Raw genomic sequence first — 18,040 nt, forward strand, 5'->3', positions numbered from 1 at the left:
GCACTGCTATTAGTCATGCTTCAAGACACAATGCTAATTGTATCAGGAAATAAAAACATACTGTAGTCCTAAATATCACTTACAGCACTAAAAGGAAGCACTTTTTTGAAAGGTTAATTAGTAGTAGTCAGCTTATTGCTTATTATTTGTGCAAACCACAGCAAAAGCTTAATTAACTCTGATTTTCTCTCCGCTGGAATTCAAGAAACACACAATGCTGCAATGCTGCTGACGACAGGATACTCTTTGCTGTTTAGTACAGCGAGCTCCTTCTCAGATGAAGCTCAATTTGGCACAATGAGCTATCAACTGCATTGGCCTATATCACACACGCACGCACACACACACGCACACGCACACGCACACACACACACACACACACACACACACAAATGATGAAGAACAGGGTCTATGTTGGTCTATTTGGGCCTTTGACAAATCCTCCAGCCAGAGTAAAACCTAGTGTGCTTGGGGCAGCCAGTGCCAGAGGAGTATCAGCACCTAGCCAGAGTCTGAGAAAAGCCTGGCTGAACAGCTCAATATTAGCACCCCGACCACCTTCAGGCCAGCTAAGATCAGCTATAACAAGGGCCCCACGACTCAACTTGCTAGGGTTACAGTTAAGGTTAGGTGGAGTAGAGGTTTGGGTAAGGGTTTAGGTTAGGGTAAAGGCTAGGGTTAGGTTTCGAGTTAGGATAAGGGTTAAGGTTAGGGTTAGTGTATAGTTAGTTGAAATGTTGTTGACAGTTAGTTGAGCATCTACTGAACATCTATTTGGGACCAAATAAAGTGTTGCCCTCCCTCTCTCTCAGGGCGTCCAGATATAGACAATAACAGGAGAGAGCAGTGTCCCTCATTTCAAACATAATAACTTTTTAATTTGATTGCTTAAGTTTGCAGTGCCCCCAATATGACTTTTTTTTTTATTTCTCTCATTGTGATTCAACACTGGAGTTCCAATTTGCCACACTGCTTTCAGCTTCACCCAAAGAGAGGAGAGAGAGAGAGAGAGAGAGAGAGAGAGAGAGAGAGAGAGAGAGAGAGAGAGAGAGAGAGAGTGATGCAGGGACAGGGGAGAGGGAAAAACCATTTTAATGGATGACTGAACAAATTAAATTTGAATTCATAGAGAGGCTTTCATCTTCTGTGTGGATATACAAACTTGACAACAGACTCCCCTTTGAAGTAAGCCATTACTTCAGAGGAAACATCCAAACCCCAGTTACAAGGTGAGTGTTTTTTATTCCAGACTATTTGTTTGGTAATGACGAATCAAGAAAACAAACAGAATTAGATTAATGATATCAGAGATCACTGCTACGATATTTTAATACACAGAGTGCTAAAACACAGCACAATAATACGTGACTTGTTCTGTAGGGCTTCATTTGTTTTAGTTTTAAGGCTATTTATAGGCGCCCACAGAGTAAACACACAATACAGTACACCCATGTCCACTATTTATCATCCAAACACTGTATCTCTTTGTCCCCCTCTTTTCAATATTTTTCCTCTTTGGAATCTCTTAATTCGAAAGGTGAGGGGTTTAGAAAGGTGGGGATAATGTGTGTGAAGTGTCTGCACAGAGTCAGTGGTGAAGAAATGTCAAATGTGGCGAGGCTGCAGAGGGATTAAAATGCTAATAAAACAGACAGGATGCAATTCCCATTCTAAGCCTTATGAAATATGCATAGCTCTGTACTGTATGAGGTATACGGCAAGCAAACGGATTCGCGACATACCCAAGAGACCGACACAGATCATTTTATGCTCTGTTGACATTTCAAATGTAGAGAGTACAGTAAGTAAGGTTATACTTCAACCCCCCCCCCCACACACACACTTCCAGGCTCTAAAGATATAGTAGCATTCAGGTACAGCACTTTCAGGTAATCACAATTTTATGAATACAATTTAGTTTTTTTCAGTGATCTGCTCTCTAGCTTTCCCTCAGGAATGAAGAGGATTATCCCCCATTGGGTAGTTCTGGGAATGTACATGCCATTGAGCTGCATTACATTTGGAAATATTATTACAATAATAATAACAATTTATAAAAACAGATACTACACGTCTAATTACTTGTTGCATATTGTATCCACTCAACCTCTTCTACCGTTAAAACATTATAACCTGTGACAACCTTGTTGAGACCAGGCGTTCCTAGTTCGGAAAGCCTGAGGAAATCCTTTGCAGAAAGTAGCTACAAAGGGGTGTTGCAAGCTAGCATAGGCAACAACTGGCCATTTCTGTCCCAGGGAACAAAGTTGTACCTGGGCCACATCCGGATGCCGGTAGAAATCAGAAGTAGGCCAAATCTGGGCTGTCATTACTTTGCTGACAGGGGTGAAAACCTATGATGGAACTTAGGGATGAAAGAAAGAGTGATAACACACAGAAAGCTATGAGTGCTGCAATGCTATCACACATTTTCCAACTCTAGGGGCAAAGACCTTCCAAGTCCCAAAGAGACATTGTTCCTCCAGAGGGTACCGATGACCAAAACGTGAGTGTCTGGCTCATGGACTAAGTACTGGCAAGCATAACAGTAAATGCTACAGATGTAAAAGTGAGTAGTGATCTCTCTGTGTGCCTCATTTGTAGAACCAAACAGAAACGAACAAGGATATGTCATTCACGGGAATCACACCCCTCCAACACTGCAGAGATACCACATTTAACTGAACCATAGGGGATACATGGAGGTCCGAGTCTTGGGCAGTGGGTGCCACTGCAGGCTCACCCTGAATCATGCTAATGCTGATTGAAGTGCAGCTCTCCGGCTTTGAAACACTTGTAAAAGGTGAACCCATCACTGTAACAATGGGAGGACTCAGAAAGAAATGGCATCTAATTAATGTTCTTCACTCACGGTGCATGTCAGTGCTTCCCCAAAAAAGAGCTGAACAAAAAGAAAGACTGTAATGAAAGAAATGGTGCTATTGATCTACCTTTTATTCTAATGGGAGGACAGATCACAGTCAATTATGGGCCTTCTCATCTTCTTGTTTAGGAGAAAAAGAAAAATAGGGGATGGGGGACAGAGGGGAGGGATGGGAGGGAAGGGAGGGAGGCAGAGCAGGCCTGCTGAGAGATTTGCCACCTTATCTGTGTATCCCTGGCTCATATTGATCTGAAGCTGCTTTATAATCAAGGGGTCGATGACATCCAAACCACTCTGAAATATACGGCCAACAGGCCCATTAGGAGGGCCGGTTTAGTGTAACTACAACATTCATTTACTGAACAGGCCACAAACTCCCACAGGGCTTATCCCTCTACAACACCTTGACTCATCAAATGAACTGTGTTAACACTATATAAGGCCATGTAAAGTTGATATAACGGATGTCCCGCTTCACTTTCGTCATACAAAAAAATAAAATATATATATATATTTCGCCTCCATTTTCTCGAGGATTTGAAGAGCCAAATTGCAGCAGCGACTGCAGAGAAATACATGAGTTATAAAGTCGTTAGAGTCCATCAAGAGTTTAAGAACGAATGTGATACGGAAGTAGCGTACGTAGAGGTTCATACGCGTCTATGATTGGCTTATGGGGTCCCATGGGCCTATATTACTACATGTGCTTTTTTCCCTGTCAAAACATGTCAACATAGCAGGGTGTGGAGATGATTACTACGTCTGTGTGCAAATGAAAAGAGGAGCATCCCTCGTCGTGAACAAGCATCGCATTCGCTCGTGCTATAAATAATAAATTCCAGAAACAATGATGTAATCGAGCGGCGTGACAGGGACCAGATAAGAGTTTTCATTAACAAAGATGCAACACATGCAGACAGTATTGTGGAGAGCCATATCGAAGTCGAAATGGGGGATGAGTTGCACGTGGATCAGGTCTATGGCGAGTTACGTTTCATCACGTTTATTCTACCACCAGCACAGCCTAGTGCAAACAGCCAGACGTAATGCACTCCGAATACTAATGAGTCGCCGTGAACAGCACAGCCCATGTTCACGTGTGGTTCAGTGCTATTCCAGGAAGACGGTCCATATCAGAAGCAGGTTGTCGTTTACAATGGTGTCACCTGTGAAATGCCACTGGAGACGCAGTACTATGCGGCAGTAACCGTGTCATTCACAGATGTGTGTGCGAACTGTGGAAATATCAACGGAAAGGAGGTGGCAAGAGTTTAAAAAAAAAACAGTTCAGGTGGTAAGGCGCAAAAAACAAATGAAAAACAATTGAAATGACTGAAAGAAAGAGCTCCAACTGAAATGACTGAAAGAAAAGAAAAAGCAGTGGCAACCTGTTCTGGGGTCAAGGGGGACTAGGCCTATCCTTGCAATATGCATCTGAGAAGTGTTGAGTTTATTTTCTGCTATTTTTTAACATGCAGGCCTACCGAACCCCTTTCCATTACTTGTAGAGAGGCTACATTTGATCTTTTAGGTCTATGCTATTGGTATCACTGATATGTGAACCAAGAGTTTATGTTCTCAGAAAAAAAGTGTGTTTACATTCTAATTGTTTGGTAGCTTTGCAACAAGAAAGTATTGTATTTAGTTAATACTATACATTGTTTACAAGCCCTATTCTTCACAAACACCTTTTAGTTGTAGCCCTTTGAGGTTTTTTGACAGGTCTATTTGTTATTCTGTTGTGTACATGCATGTTGTTCATCCTAAATAAACAGTGTTTATTCACCATCTTAATAACAACATAATATCTTGTATAAAAAATATTTTTCTCTCTCTTGCATTGTTATTATTGGGAAGAATAGTCACTCTCCATTATGATTTAAATGCGTACACATGTAGTCAGAGACTTTGGGTTTCATCATGGTTTTAGAATTCATTATATGACTGCATTTTGTTACAAAATGTGATATAAACGGGCTAAAATATAAGAATATTGCATTAATTCTTGCCTGTGAGATTGAAGTAATGTGCCAGTTCCTTTTATGTCAAGATTTGCAGATCCGTTATACAAGAAATCAAATTTCTATGGCCTAACTATTTTGTTCTATAATGGTAATTAAGTTATAATAGAACATCCTGTACATGAACGATGACGTGTATTGAATTGATGTGATTAAAAGTGTCTATGGCCCTCTATAGCCCCAGAGCAACATACTACTGTAAATAAACACGTACATTACACTTCTCTGAGGTGTAAATAGACTGCCAGCATGCATAATTATAACCTTTTCAATTATAACCATTTAACCAGGAAAAGTCTCATTGAGATTGAAAATCTCTTTTACAAGAGCGTCTTGGCCAAGACAGGCAGCAGCACAATTAACAGAGTTGCAGACATAAAAAAAAACAAAAAAAACATAGAACAATTTACAATGAATAATTTACAATAAATACATGACAGAATCAAAAATATTCATCAATATTCATCACAAGTCATCAACAACAGGGGCAATATGAATCACCCAAAACATCAACAGCCAGATGTGCCGCCTTCAAGTCATTTATAATTACTTTAAATGCCTTCAAAGATGCAAAGATTCAGGTAATTTTGCAACTGATTCCAAGCAGAGGGTGCAGCATACTTTTCCCAGATCAGTACGGACTTTAGGGAGCGAAGACAATATCTTCCTATACTTTTCTGAAAGATGTAGACCCATAAGTAAGATGGAAGCAGATCAAGAATAGTCTTATAAATAGAAAATATGCCAATGATTAAGTCTATGGGTGGACAAGGCAGATCATCCAACCCGAGCATACAAAGAGCAATAATGAGTAAAGGCTTTAAAATTTGTAATAAACCTCAGTGCTCCATGGTAGACAGTATCCAGCGTGTAGGCATTGCTGGATGCATACATGTATATAACATCGCCATAGTCCAGCACAGACATAAAGGTGGCAGCAACAAGTCTCCTTTTGGCCTCGAAGGAAAAGCAACCCAGGACCGATCCCTGGAGCACGCCCTTGTATACACTAAGGGAGCTAGAAGTGATACCTTCTGCCTGTACGCACTGATAGATAATTTTCAAACCAGCAGACAGTTTGTTCTGACAGTCCTAGTATTTGCTTCAATACTGCATGATCCACAGTATCAAAAGTCTTAGATAAGTCAATGAAAAGGGCTGCACAATGTTGCTTGTTATCTAAAGATTCAATAAAATAATTTCCTACTTTTAGGGCCGCTGTGTTTTTTCCTAAAACCTGATTGAAAATCAGATAAGATATTGTTAGTAGATAAGAACTCTTTCGGTTGTTCGCTCACAAGGGATTCCAGAACCTTAACCAGGATAGACAATTTGGAGATGGGCCTGTAATTGTTTAAGACTGTCGGGTCAACCCCTTTTAACAGGGGAAGAGCAAAAGACAGCTAGCTACAGTAGCAGGATTTAATGAGAATGAACGCTGCACATGTGGAGTGAAAGTCAACACATCACTCAACTAATATTGTATCTACAACACTTAACTTTCCTAATTAAACCGGCAGTGTCTATCAACTTGCATACCCCAACCACCGTCACCTACACATCTGTGGAGGCTGGTGGAGGTAGACATTGGAAGACAGGTCAATGTAATGCATGGGATGGGATGAGGAATTGTATCAAACACGTGTGAGCTCATGTGTGTCAAACACAACTCTAAAACCTACACAGAGTGATCCACATTCTCCACATACAAAATCACATATACCTACCGATAAAAGTATCCCCTAGCCACTAGCAACTACAGACAAGAATATACTGTGATACGTTTTACAGCTGTTATCGGACTAACCCCAGTGAACCAACATCTCTCTCATCCCTGAGTTGCTCCTTGCTGCATCCCTGACTCATTGTTCATCATCACCCCACAATGACTCTGCACTCTACCCCCCCCTTCATGTAATATGACATTCCCAAAATAGAGCCATGATCATTAAACAATATTGTGTAACACCCATGAACAAACAATATTTAATTTTGACAAATTACAAAACAATCCACTTGGGACTGGGGAGGGGCGAATCAAAGCGGAAGCAGCTAGAGCTTGGGATGGGACAGACAGAAATAGCCCTGCTGAGTCTACTGTGGCTGAATGAATCAGAACAGGACAACTCTAATCTCTGCTTCTTAACAACAACCCAGGATCCCTGACCTGAAAGAAGGAGAAGAAAATAGCGATGGGCAGTGTTGAGGAAAGGTGGAGGGAGTGAAGGAGGGAGGGAGGGAGCGAGGGAGGGAGGGAGGTAGAGAGGGGGGCCTTTAGTGTTTGACGAGGAAGCTACCGGAAAGCTTTTTCGCCTGTGAGTTAAGTGGTTATTGCTAAGCCGCAGAAATCCTATCCTGAGTGTTTTTTTTTTTTCACCTCTCTCCCATTCTTTCTTTTTTTCCGAGACAGAACAGAGGAAGTGGAGCCCTCGCTCCTCTCTCTCAGCTCTGGGCTCAGGAACCCAAATCCAGCTCTCTGTGCAGATTCCTTCTTTCATCTGCCTATGTCTCTTCTCACCGACATCACTCCTCCACACAATGTTCCCAAGCCTCACCAACACTAAACCTAATCCAATAGTGTACTTCATTTCTCTTCTCTCCCCGCAGACCCCCCGAGGGATCTCACACAGGCGAGACGAGTGGAACATCTCTATACAGCTGCCGCACAGCTTAGCGTGCGTGTTAGCTAGCTGACGAGCCTTCGCTGCTTGCCTCTGTCTCTGTCTCTCTCGCTCTGGCATTCATTTTTCTTTATTATTATAATAGTAAAAGTACTCTTGAGGACTGAGTCTTTCTTCTCTTTAAGAGGTTGGAGGAATGTCACACATTAAACGTGCTGTCTGACTGATGTGAAGGGGACCCCTGTGAAGAGGGAAACTTACACAGAGGGTGTGTGTGATGGCGGGGTGTCACGCCGCTCTCAGGGTTGTCAGGCACGTGTCACACCTGTTCCCTCCATGCCATCTCACATCTCAGAGAGCTACAAGAGTGCTAATCACACCCATCACCAAAACCAATTAATACCATTCAATCATCACCTGAAAGCCACAGCCTATTTGAATATTGTTGCTGACCATGTGCAATTTACCCATCTTGAGTTTAGAGTTTAGTGTTCTTCAGTAGCCTCCCCAGTCACTGAATCTGAATCCAATAGTGTAATCCAAATAATAACACCTTTGGGATGTGGTAGAATGGGAGATTCACAGGTTGAAAGTGCACCTGAAAAATCTGCAGGAATTGCGTGATGCAATCATGTCATCATGGACCAGAATCTCAAAGGAATGTCCTACCCAGTATTAGTATAGTGTTCCTAATAAAGTGCTCAGTGAGTGTGTATTATATAGACATACTGCATATACTGTATCATTGAAGCCAATAATAGGCCTACAAATATTCGATAGTTGATTGCCATCGTTGTTATGGTGTTACTGTGTGTACGAAACAAACTGCTTTGAAAAGTGAATCTCACACTTGATTTGAAAATGAAAGCATTGCACAGAGCTGGTAAGCCAGTGAAGTCTATTAGTTATTTATTGAGCATGACACGTCCGACACACACACACTCTCTCTCCCTCTTCCTCTCTCTCTCTCTCTCTCTCTCTCTCTCTCTCTCTATCTCTCTCTCTCTCTCTCTCTCTCTCTCTCTCACACACGCACACACACGCACTGGCTGTGGCTCTGTCAAGGGAAGAGCGCCAGCAGGCAGGTGCTTTATTTCCTCATCTTTAGTCACGGTTTACTGTGTCCATTTCCTCCCGGTTTCTCCCTCAACAGTTTGCCTGGTGGTAAATCACCATAAAGCTCTCAAGGCATCATCAATGTTTATCGGAGCTAAACATAACATTAGATTTCCCTTCAGCTGCTATTGGAGAGGCAGGGACTTGTGTTAGTTGTGTGTGTGTGTGTGTGTGTGTGTGTGTGTGTGTGTGTGTGTGTGTGTGTGTGTGTGTGTGGCATCCGGTCTGGGCTTGCGGTGATTTCTGTCAAAGTCAGATCTGTAAATGCCTGTGATGTTGGCACTAGAAGTTTTGTCTGGAAGGTGATAATCACATTTGTTGGAAGGGGCTTGTCAAGTGTGCCATATTTAGATACATTATTTTCTGGATATAACTGGAGGAAAGTTTTTAAAAGGTCACTGCACAGGAGTGCGGAGAGTCTACTCTATAGCAGTGAGTCACTTGTCGAGGTTTAAATCATCTCTGGATGAGCACACACTCACAGACACACATACAGCACTGAGCACACACAAAGGAATCCATGGCCAACTTTTAATGCTGACGTTCAACCACTTTTGTCAAAATTCATTTCACAATACAAACTTCTCCTCAAAATACCGCTGTAATTAATCTTCTGACCAACCCAACAATCACGCACGCACGCACGCACGCACGCACGCACGCACGCACGCACACACTAACCTGTAAAACGGCACTCTGGTCAAAGTTATAGGCGCTGGGCCGTCCCTCCAGGGTGGAGAAGGCCACGTTGCCTCCTGTCAGGGGTGAGATGTCACTGAACTCATCCGTGCACAGACCCAACCTCTCGTCATCCCCAGGGCGGATGTACCCCTTAGCATCCTTTCCATACGTCTTCCTGCAGGAGGCGCTGTAATACTGGTAGGGCAGCCAGGGCCCCTCCTCCTCCGTGCGCTTGTAGATGGCAAAGCTCTCTGGTCGGCTGGTGTAGAATTTGAGCCGCACGTATGTTATCTCAAAGGCTTTCCCTGTGAAGATATAAACGTTAACAGCATGTAAGCAATGATCGACTGATATTCAAGGCAAATACAGAAATACAGTATGAATGTTAAGGGGCCAGTGGGGGGGCGGGGGGGCGTTTTCATTCAATTTGAAAAGACAACACGGGGGGGGGATCAGCTTAATTTCCCATGATTCCGTGGGGAAATTAATGTTCTTCCTGCAGGAGAGGAATCCAGGTTTTATATCTACAGTACAGTAATTAAATGGATCAGAATGGGACCAGAAAAGAACTAGGAGGTCAACAAAACATAACTGTCTGCTTTGAGCCATTAATAATGTCCTCATGTAAACCATCGTAAGCTTGAGGAAGCAGACACTACTGTAAAGCAGCCTTGGTGTTCCATCAGGACTGACTGAGTTCAACCTGACATCTGAGCTGCATGGTTTTCAGACCAGCAAGAAGCGTACACCTCAGTGAAGTGCTGAATAGTGTGTATGCTGAGCACACCACTGTGGCAAACCACCCAGCAAACCAACCAATAAGCAAACAAACAATCAAAAAATACCGTCTGCCTTCCAGTGGTACTGGGCATAGCATGGAATTAAATATGTAATTGATTTATTGATCTATCTCCGGTGCCTTATTAACAACCCATCAGCCTTCTGAGACAGAGATAAAGGGATAAATGGGATAGACAGATGAATGAAAAGAGAAAGAGAGAGAGAAAGAGAGAGAGAGAGAGAGAGAGAGAAAGAGAGAAAATATGAAAATATGAGACGTGTGGCTTTAAATCTTGTAGATTTACAGTGATTTTCAACTGGCTAAATTATATGATTCTACCAAGCCTAAAAAAAGGAAAACCACATCTGAGAAAAGAGGAAGGTAAATTCTCCTCCGTTCCGGTAGATCCTGGGCAAAGGGGAGATTTCCTCCGATTTTTCATATGTGGGGGCGAAAGGGATTTGGCAGGCTCTGGAAACTTGTGCTGTAATTGGTGTTGGAGTCTAATTGCGGTACTGGGATTTTTGGGGGTTTGGTTTGAGCTGCATACTAAGTGGAGAGCAGTTTCACAAGCTGGGTTCAATTAAATGATGAGGGAAGGCACACATTTCTGCATATTGCACAATCTTTCTGCTTGGCGTCTCGCGGCTTACTGGGCTCTGGCGTCTCAGAAGAAGAAGATTTAGTATGTGTTTTTCTCCATAATCCTCCGATTCGACGAGCAGAATGAAAGGCTATTGATTAGTGATCTAGCTCTTGGCCTTATGTGACAATCAGAGCTGACATTTCTTGAGCTGACATCAACAGCCTTAACAATCTCATCCCATACACTAGACTTCTAGTTTCGAGTCTCTTGACTTGGTAGTGTTCAATGATTTCCGGTCCTACTTATCCCTCATTCATCCTTGGTGACTACTAGGCATTGCAAGCCAGCAACAACAACATCCCTACACACTTTTAGTGGGCCCTAACAATACATATTCTTAGACACTCCTTGCAGGGCCAATATACTTGTAGAGGAATGCCACCACCCACTGATACAAAGCTAATGACTGTCTCTCTCTCTCTGCCCTGTAAGACTGCCAAGGAACCAGGCGTCTCTCACAGTCAGACTTCCTCTCTTGTCTTTCCAGCCCAGCGACGCTATCTCTCCCATAGCAGCTCTGAAATCATTTAGGTTTCATTTACTCTCCGCATGAGGTGAGTTTAGTCCTGCTGGCACGAGACAAAAGAAGTTGAGGGAAATGAAACATTTGGAGTATGTCCTCTGTGATTGGATTCTGTCTAATTGCAAAGGACATTAGTGGACTTTTTTTCTGTGGTGTTTGACGCTGGTTGATGTCACGCACCAGCCTGTTCATATGTGTGTGTGTGTGTGTGTGTGTGTGTGTGTGTGCAAGTGTGTGTGTGTGAGTGTGAGTGTGAGGAGACAGGGGTGCAGGTACACAATTCACAGAAAAAATGCTGTCCTGCATGTCTTCAATAAATTAATGGTGTTTATAAGCATTGAAATATTACTTTGCATAATTTAGGTTCACACAGAGGTCGAAAGAGTACTGAAATATTATACTCCAAATGTATAAACATTATAAAAATTGCATTATCATATTTCACATATTGCATGCAATGATATTACAAAAGAAGAGAAAAGATACATTGCAGCATCAATTGCATGACATGTAATTGTCTCAAGCCATCAAATCTGTAAAAGAACTGAGGATCTTAGGCAAAGAGTGTTATTACATGGCTTGATCAGGGTGGCACAGGTTATGGTGGCACAGGTTATGGTGGCACAGGGGTGAGTGCATTGCCTCCCGTCGGATAGCCCATATTTCTACGAGCATAAGCACGTTTCTCTCCTCCTAGGAAGTTTAACTGCTAGTGTATGCAACGTGAAATTAACACACCATGCCAATGAATTGGCGTGAGAAAATATATGTGGCGTCACGTTCGAGCAGCCTCAATACATTTTTACACTGAAACCAAAACACACTGCAGAGGAGCAGACTGTTGGAGAATAAATCTGCACAAAAAAGTACAATTCACAAGAAAAAAACAACAACTTAATATTGGTCTGTTTATTTGTAGTGTTTTACATCCCTACATGCACAGAATTGCAATAGACTTTTATGTTGACATTTAGGATCCATAATGAGAATGAATAAGCCCCCAATGATGACTGTGTCCTTTCCAGTCTGGGAGGACTGAGCGGCAGACATTTGAGCTGACGATGGAGGATGTGCATGTCTGCCTCTAAGGGTCTAAGCTGTGGGGCCCACCTTATTTGTTAGTTATTGTTATTAGTTCGTCCTGAGAGGGCAGACTGAAACTAAACTCACCATCACTGCGCTAGACTCAATATTTACAGCTGTGTTTATATTCAGCAAGTTCATATATGTGCCTTCCTTCCGTGGGTTTAGGAACAGACTTTTTTTCTTCTTATCTGGAAGCTGTCTAGGGATTACATCACTGAACTGTCTACATTTGTGTTTGAAAAAGGAAATACACAACTGCTGCCATTCGTTGAGAATATAATGTTTTCGGCCCGCTGCAATATGAATATCTTACCTTAAACTGCTTGTAGGCTACAGCATGTGCTGATTCAGTAGTTGCTAGTACTTTGGTTTCAGACTTTTGCTTTAAGTGTGTTGTCTCTTGAGGACAGGTCAGTAATGTGGCTGGGAGTGTGCTGTGCCAACTTTGGCAGGCTTTTATCATCGTCTTACATCTAAGACAGGAAGTGTCTTTCTTTTAACATCAGTGAATGAGAACCAGCTGCAGAGCTGTGTGTATGTGTGTGTGTGTGTGTGTGTGTGTGTGTGTGTGTGTGTGTGTGTGTGTGTGCGTGTGTGTGTGTGCGTGTGTGTGTGTGTTTGTTTGTCACGGTCTTTGTGGGAAAAATCTGACCCCAATTCCATACCACCAGACCGCCCAGTGCTCTTTTTATTTTTCTTCTCCCACATCATGTTTTGTTTACTCCGCCTGACCACCCTCCCCCTCTCCTTTCCTCCATGCACAGACACATTTCTGACCTGGCTGCAATGTGTGTCCCTGCGCCCCGCTGGTGTGTTTCTCTGTGTTTATCGTCCCAGCATTTGCCCCTATACCCCCTCAGAGGGAGCTTGTTTTGTTTGGAGAGCAAAAAGAGAACAGACATGTGGAAAGCCCCCTGACAGGACCCCAGATGGGCCTTGGGTATTCAATATAGAGGAACAGTACAACCTGGGCAGAGAGAGAGAGAGAGAGAGACAGGATGGCGGATGTCAAATTGAATTTTTTCTGTTACACAAACAGCCTCTCTCTCTAGTGATTCCAGGCAACCAGGAGTCCAGGAGCGACCCAGAGGCTATGGGCTGAACAATGTGACCATGCAGTAGACCAGAGAAGCTAAGGCCCACATGGTCTAAGGGATATACCAGGGTATGTTGGGTTAGATTTTGAAATAATAAACCATCCAGGCTATACATCTTCCCCGCCACCCCCACCATCTTCCCTGAGAGAACTCACCAAAGATTATAGACAACAAAGCCCAGAGCCACAGCTTCTCCCCTCAGTAAAAATCGATGAGACTGACACACAGACTGAAAAACTAGCTTCCTGCTTCCAGACCATGTGACTCAAGCAGAGTCCCTCCACAGTCATAGGTTTGGCTTTTTAAAGCCCTGTCATCATTTTCTCTCCTCTTTTGAAGCAAAAGGAGAATTCCCTGCTCTGTGTTGGATCTGTCCTGTATGACTGATGGGTTGGAGCTCACACTACACGCTCAACGTGTCACATGCAGACAAAGATAAATGGGAGGAAGAGTGAGTCTTGAGAAAGAGAATGCAGGTCTGGAGGGAGAAAGGTTGGTTCTGAATGATTTGTAACATCAACTGTCAATGGAGTTAGATATGGCGCACATATCTCTGTCTCGGACCTAAAAACGTTTAGCCATGTAATTGGTTAACATCCTAATGGTGTCCGACATTCGCCCTCAATTCTTTTAGAAGCACTTTAGTCATCATGATAACATTTGTTCGCGTTATATGATATTGCCATTCTCAAAATAGCAGTTGAACATTAGTGGTGGTGGCTGCATTAGTGGGAGCAATGGTATTAGTAGTGAGATGGACTATTAGTCTTAATGATGACATGTTTGTGCCCTCTTCCCCTACTCTGAGAGTCTAAACCACCTTCAAGCATGAGCTCTGAGCCCTATATTGGTTGCATCTGTGTGTTCTCATAATGTATTCCTCCCTAGACCATTTTAAAAGGTTCCCAGACACAGGCGGTATGCTTGCAATTACTCCAACAATGTGACTTTAAGCCACGTCTGGGGCGAAGTGGGTTTTGAAGATGAAGCTTTGAATCATTACAGCGGGAATACAAAAGACAGAGACAGCTGTTCTTCATTGAAGATTTTCCCTTTGTGTGATTGGCACTTCAGAGGATTATGTTTCTGAGTTGTTGACTCTCATAGCGAAGTATTTCTTAAATTGTGAAATTATTTGACAATACAGAAACTTAATGGGTGCAAAGGCAAACTCAACAAAGGTTTTTTGGCAATGCCTTGAGGGTTCAAACATCAGTCAAAAACACATTTTAACAATAGCAAAAGCCTGCATCAAATACTGTGTAATGTTGTAAAAGTGCACAGACACAGCGTGGTGAACAAATGTTCCCACTCAGGTGATCTTAGAGGTTTATGGACTTCTAACTGGCGACAAGTCAAACTCATAGTGAAGACAACGTCAGTGTACCTGAGATGAACCTGCCCCAGTGGTACAGGTTCCATTCCATGCACCTGTATCATTCCATTCCATGCATTACAATGAGCCCGTCCTCCGATTTCTACCTCCACCGGCCTCCGCTGTAAATGGTGAGCGTCGATCTTACCTAGGTGTAGGGTGAGGTTGACAGATGAGGGGTACTGGACACCGTAGAACATAGATTGGCTCTGCCACCAGGTGGGCTCCTCCTCTGTGTTGAAGTCGTTTAGCAGGTTGGCGTTGTGGCTGCGGCCAGGGTCCGAGGCGTCACAGTGGTGACACGACCGGGTAGAGCCCGTCTGCATGCAATACTCCTCTGGTGGGGAACCGCACACGTTCGAGGCCATGACCGTGTGGTTGAACGCCGCGTTCTCAAACTTGGGCATGCAGCGGCTTGGGGTGCCTTGGTCGTCGTAGCAGGAGTCCATGGCCCCCGAAACCAGGGAGAGGCATTGGAGGAGGAGGGCGAGGAGGAGAGGGGTGATCTGTGCGGTATCCATTTCTACTGACACTCACATACAGTCACACATATGGTAACACACACTCACACACATACACATACAGTACATGCATACACACACATGCGCACACACACACACACACACACACACACACACCCACACACCCACACACACACACCCACACACACACACACACACACACACACTTGGACCTTCACACCAGAAGAGTAATCCCACAGATACTCTTTTCTCAGGCCTGTGTCCTTGTTCCTTCTTTCTCTCTGTCCCTCTCTCTTTCACTCTCTTTCCTTCTTCCTTTCTTCTCAAACATGTGTTTCCTCTCTGTGAACTACAGAGAAGTTACCCAGGGAACCCCACTCGCCAGGGATAGGATGAGAGAGTCAGGGGAGGGGAGGGACGACAGAGGGGGGAGAAAAGGAGAGAATCCGGGGCTTGGAAACTTCCCCACCTGCTGGTCACAACAAGAACCACAGAGTCACCAGTGGAATCTGCAGAGGCACAATTGAATCAGATGGAAGAGAAAAAAACAGGTGTGATAACCACTGAATTACACCTTTGAATAATGTAGCAGGCAGGACTGAAGCTGTTAAACTTCGTGGCTGCATTGTGCAGGAAGGCGAGCACCCAGGCGCCTGTGCCACTTATGGTGAAATGCAATATCATCGTTATGGTGATGAATGTTTTGACGGTTAGCATCACAGAAGGGGGTTCTGGTAAATGCTGACTGCAACTCCTCCAAGGAACTATAGGTGTTTAGCGTGTTCAAGATGAACCTGCAGCAGGCCAAAAGTGTCTCCATAAATATCTCTAAATGCCGCTAAAAGCACTCTGGGCTTCCAAGGGACACTTAGAGAGGAAAAGGGAGGGACATTAAATAATTTCAAAGGGAAGTGAGCAAAATTGGATCAGCCATTTTTCCTTCTCTACTCTGTTTGACAAGTGCCCGATTTTAACATCCACATTTTTTTTTTCTCTCCATCAAAAGTGTCTAATAGAATGATAAAAAAAATAAAAAAAGGTTCCTGCAAATGGTCACTGAATGTTATAAGGCTGGTGATGAGTCATACTGAGAATAGAGTGTAAAGCTCTGTACGAGTGAAATGGATGACATTAGCAGACACAAGACAGGTTAAAAGATGTGTGAGATGGATGGAGAGACGGACAGAAGGATTCAGAAAGAGAGCAGGCAGATGAGACTGTAAGAGTGCTGGGAGGAGAAGAAAGAGAGTGTGAATGAGAGGGAGGAAATAAAAAGCACTGGGAAATGTGTATGTCTGCAAGGAGTGTGTGTGTGCATGTGTGTGTGAGAGAGAGAGAGAGAGAGAGAGAGAGAGAAGGGAATACAGAGAAGCCGTGTGGATGGAGGCGTTTGGATGCTGTAGATTTATGATCCAGAGGGATTTACAGCCAAGCCTCTCCCATATCTCCTTGTGATTGCTCTAATTTATTACAGCTCTGTCACTGCTCAGGCAGGGACATTGTAAAGGGGACCACATCAATTTGCAGTGAAATCCTCTGCTGACTGCAGGCGAGAGGGGGCTGGCTTAAATTCTGTTTGACTGCCTGTGGTTCTCCTATTATGATGAGAGAGAGACTAATGCCTCTGCAAGCTGGGTTAGATTCAACAGGGGGTGCATTACAGCACCTGTGTGTATGTGTGTGTGTGTGTGTGTGTGTGTGTGTGTGTGTGTGTGTGTGTGTGTGTGTGTGTGTGTGTGTGTGTGTGTGTTTGTGTGTGCGTGTGTGTGCGTGTGTGTACACAGCAGTGTGTTAATAATGACAAGAAGTGGGTTGGTTAGTTATTGCATGTGTTCATACTGTATGGATGTCAGTATGTGCATCTGTGTTTGTATACATGTGGATCTATATCATTGATTGATTGATTGATTGATTGATTGATTGATTGATTGATTGACTGGTTGGTTGGTTGGTTGATTGCTATGTATTTAAGTGTCATTGCACCTCAGTGGCACCCAGCCCATATGGGCTAATAAGAGACTAACATTAGAATGAACATGTGTTCACACTTATCTGATTTCATTTTAAACCAAAACCAAAACAAAAACACGGAGAAATAACACAGCTACAGCTCGGCTTTACATAAATCAGTCCTGGGTATGTGAATAATATTATTCTATTATTCTACAGCAGTCTTGAGAACAACAGATTAGGATGTCTGGTTCGGCCAGAGAAACAGAACCACACACTGTATTCATCCGAGAGCAAAATCATGCAAAATCACACAAAATCACCCGTGACACAATAACCAAGGTGCAGGGACCAAATTCCCCCCAAAAAACGCTTCAAAATAGGCCACAGTATTCTAACTTCAAAGCCCAGGCATATTTTTGAGACGGGCTAAATGAGCTCAGCATGTGGTAAAGAGGGAAGCGAGGGAGAGCGCTTTAGACACCCCAGGGTAGAAGTGCTGCCCCCCCACTGATCTGTAACCATACAGCCCACAGCAGCATACCTGACGTGGAGGCATGATTATGGGCCAATGCCAAAGACTCAGTTGGACAAAACCAGCTCTACTGCGAGTAAATTGCTCTGTGTTCAGATCAATTCATAGCCAATAAATAAATAAATAAATAAATAAATTTACGTGTGTGCCCTCTCCTTCCGCTTTCCATGCCCCCCCCCTCCCCTCCCCTCCCCTCCCCTCTCCCTCTCCCTCTTTCCCTCTCAACCCTCCACCTCTCTCGC

At 43.5% G+C, this 18,040-nt stretch overlaps 2 protein-coding genes across 2 annotated transcripts in view; one reads left to right on the forward strand and one right to left on the reverse strand.

The window, feature by feature from the left end:
- The window catches only part of lamc3 (laminin, gamma 3), a 62,731-nt gene extending 47,101 nt beyond the window's left edge, over positions 1–15,630 (reverse strand). The window contains exons 1-2 of the mRNA XM_083670662.1: positions 14,980–15,630; positions 9,324–9,628 (exon numbers count right to left, since the gene is read on the reverse strand). Of these exons, the coding sequence (XP_083526788.1) occupies positions 9,324–9,628; positions 14,980–15,352 (678 nt within the window). The 5' untranslated portion in view covers positions 15,353–15,630. The remainder of the gene's footprint in view (positions 1–9,323; positions 9,629–14,979) is intronic.
- Positions 1–18,040, forward strand: part of ptger4b (prostaglandin E receptor 4 (subtype EP4) b) — a 164,012-nt gene that overhangs the window by 93,954 nt on the left and 52,018 nt on the right. The gene's annotated exons all lie outside the window — the stretch shown is intronic.

The sequence above is a fragment of the Argentina silus genome (assembly GCF_951799395.1).
Source record: "Argentina silus genome assembly, chromosome: 5".
Classification (NCBI taxonomy): Eukaryota; Metazoa; Chordata; class Actinopteri; order Argentiniformes; family Argentinidae; genus Argentina; species Argentina silus.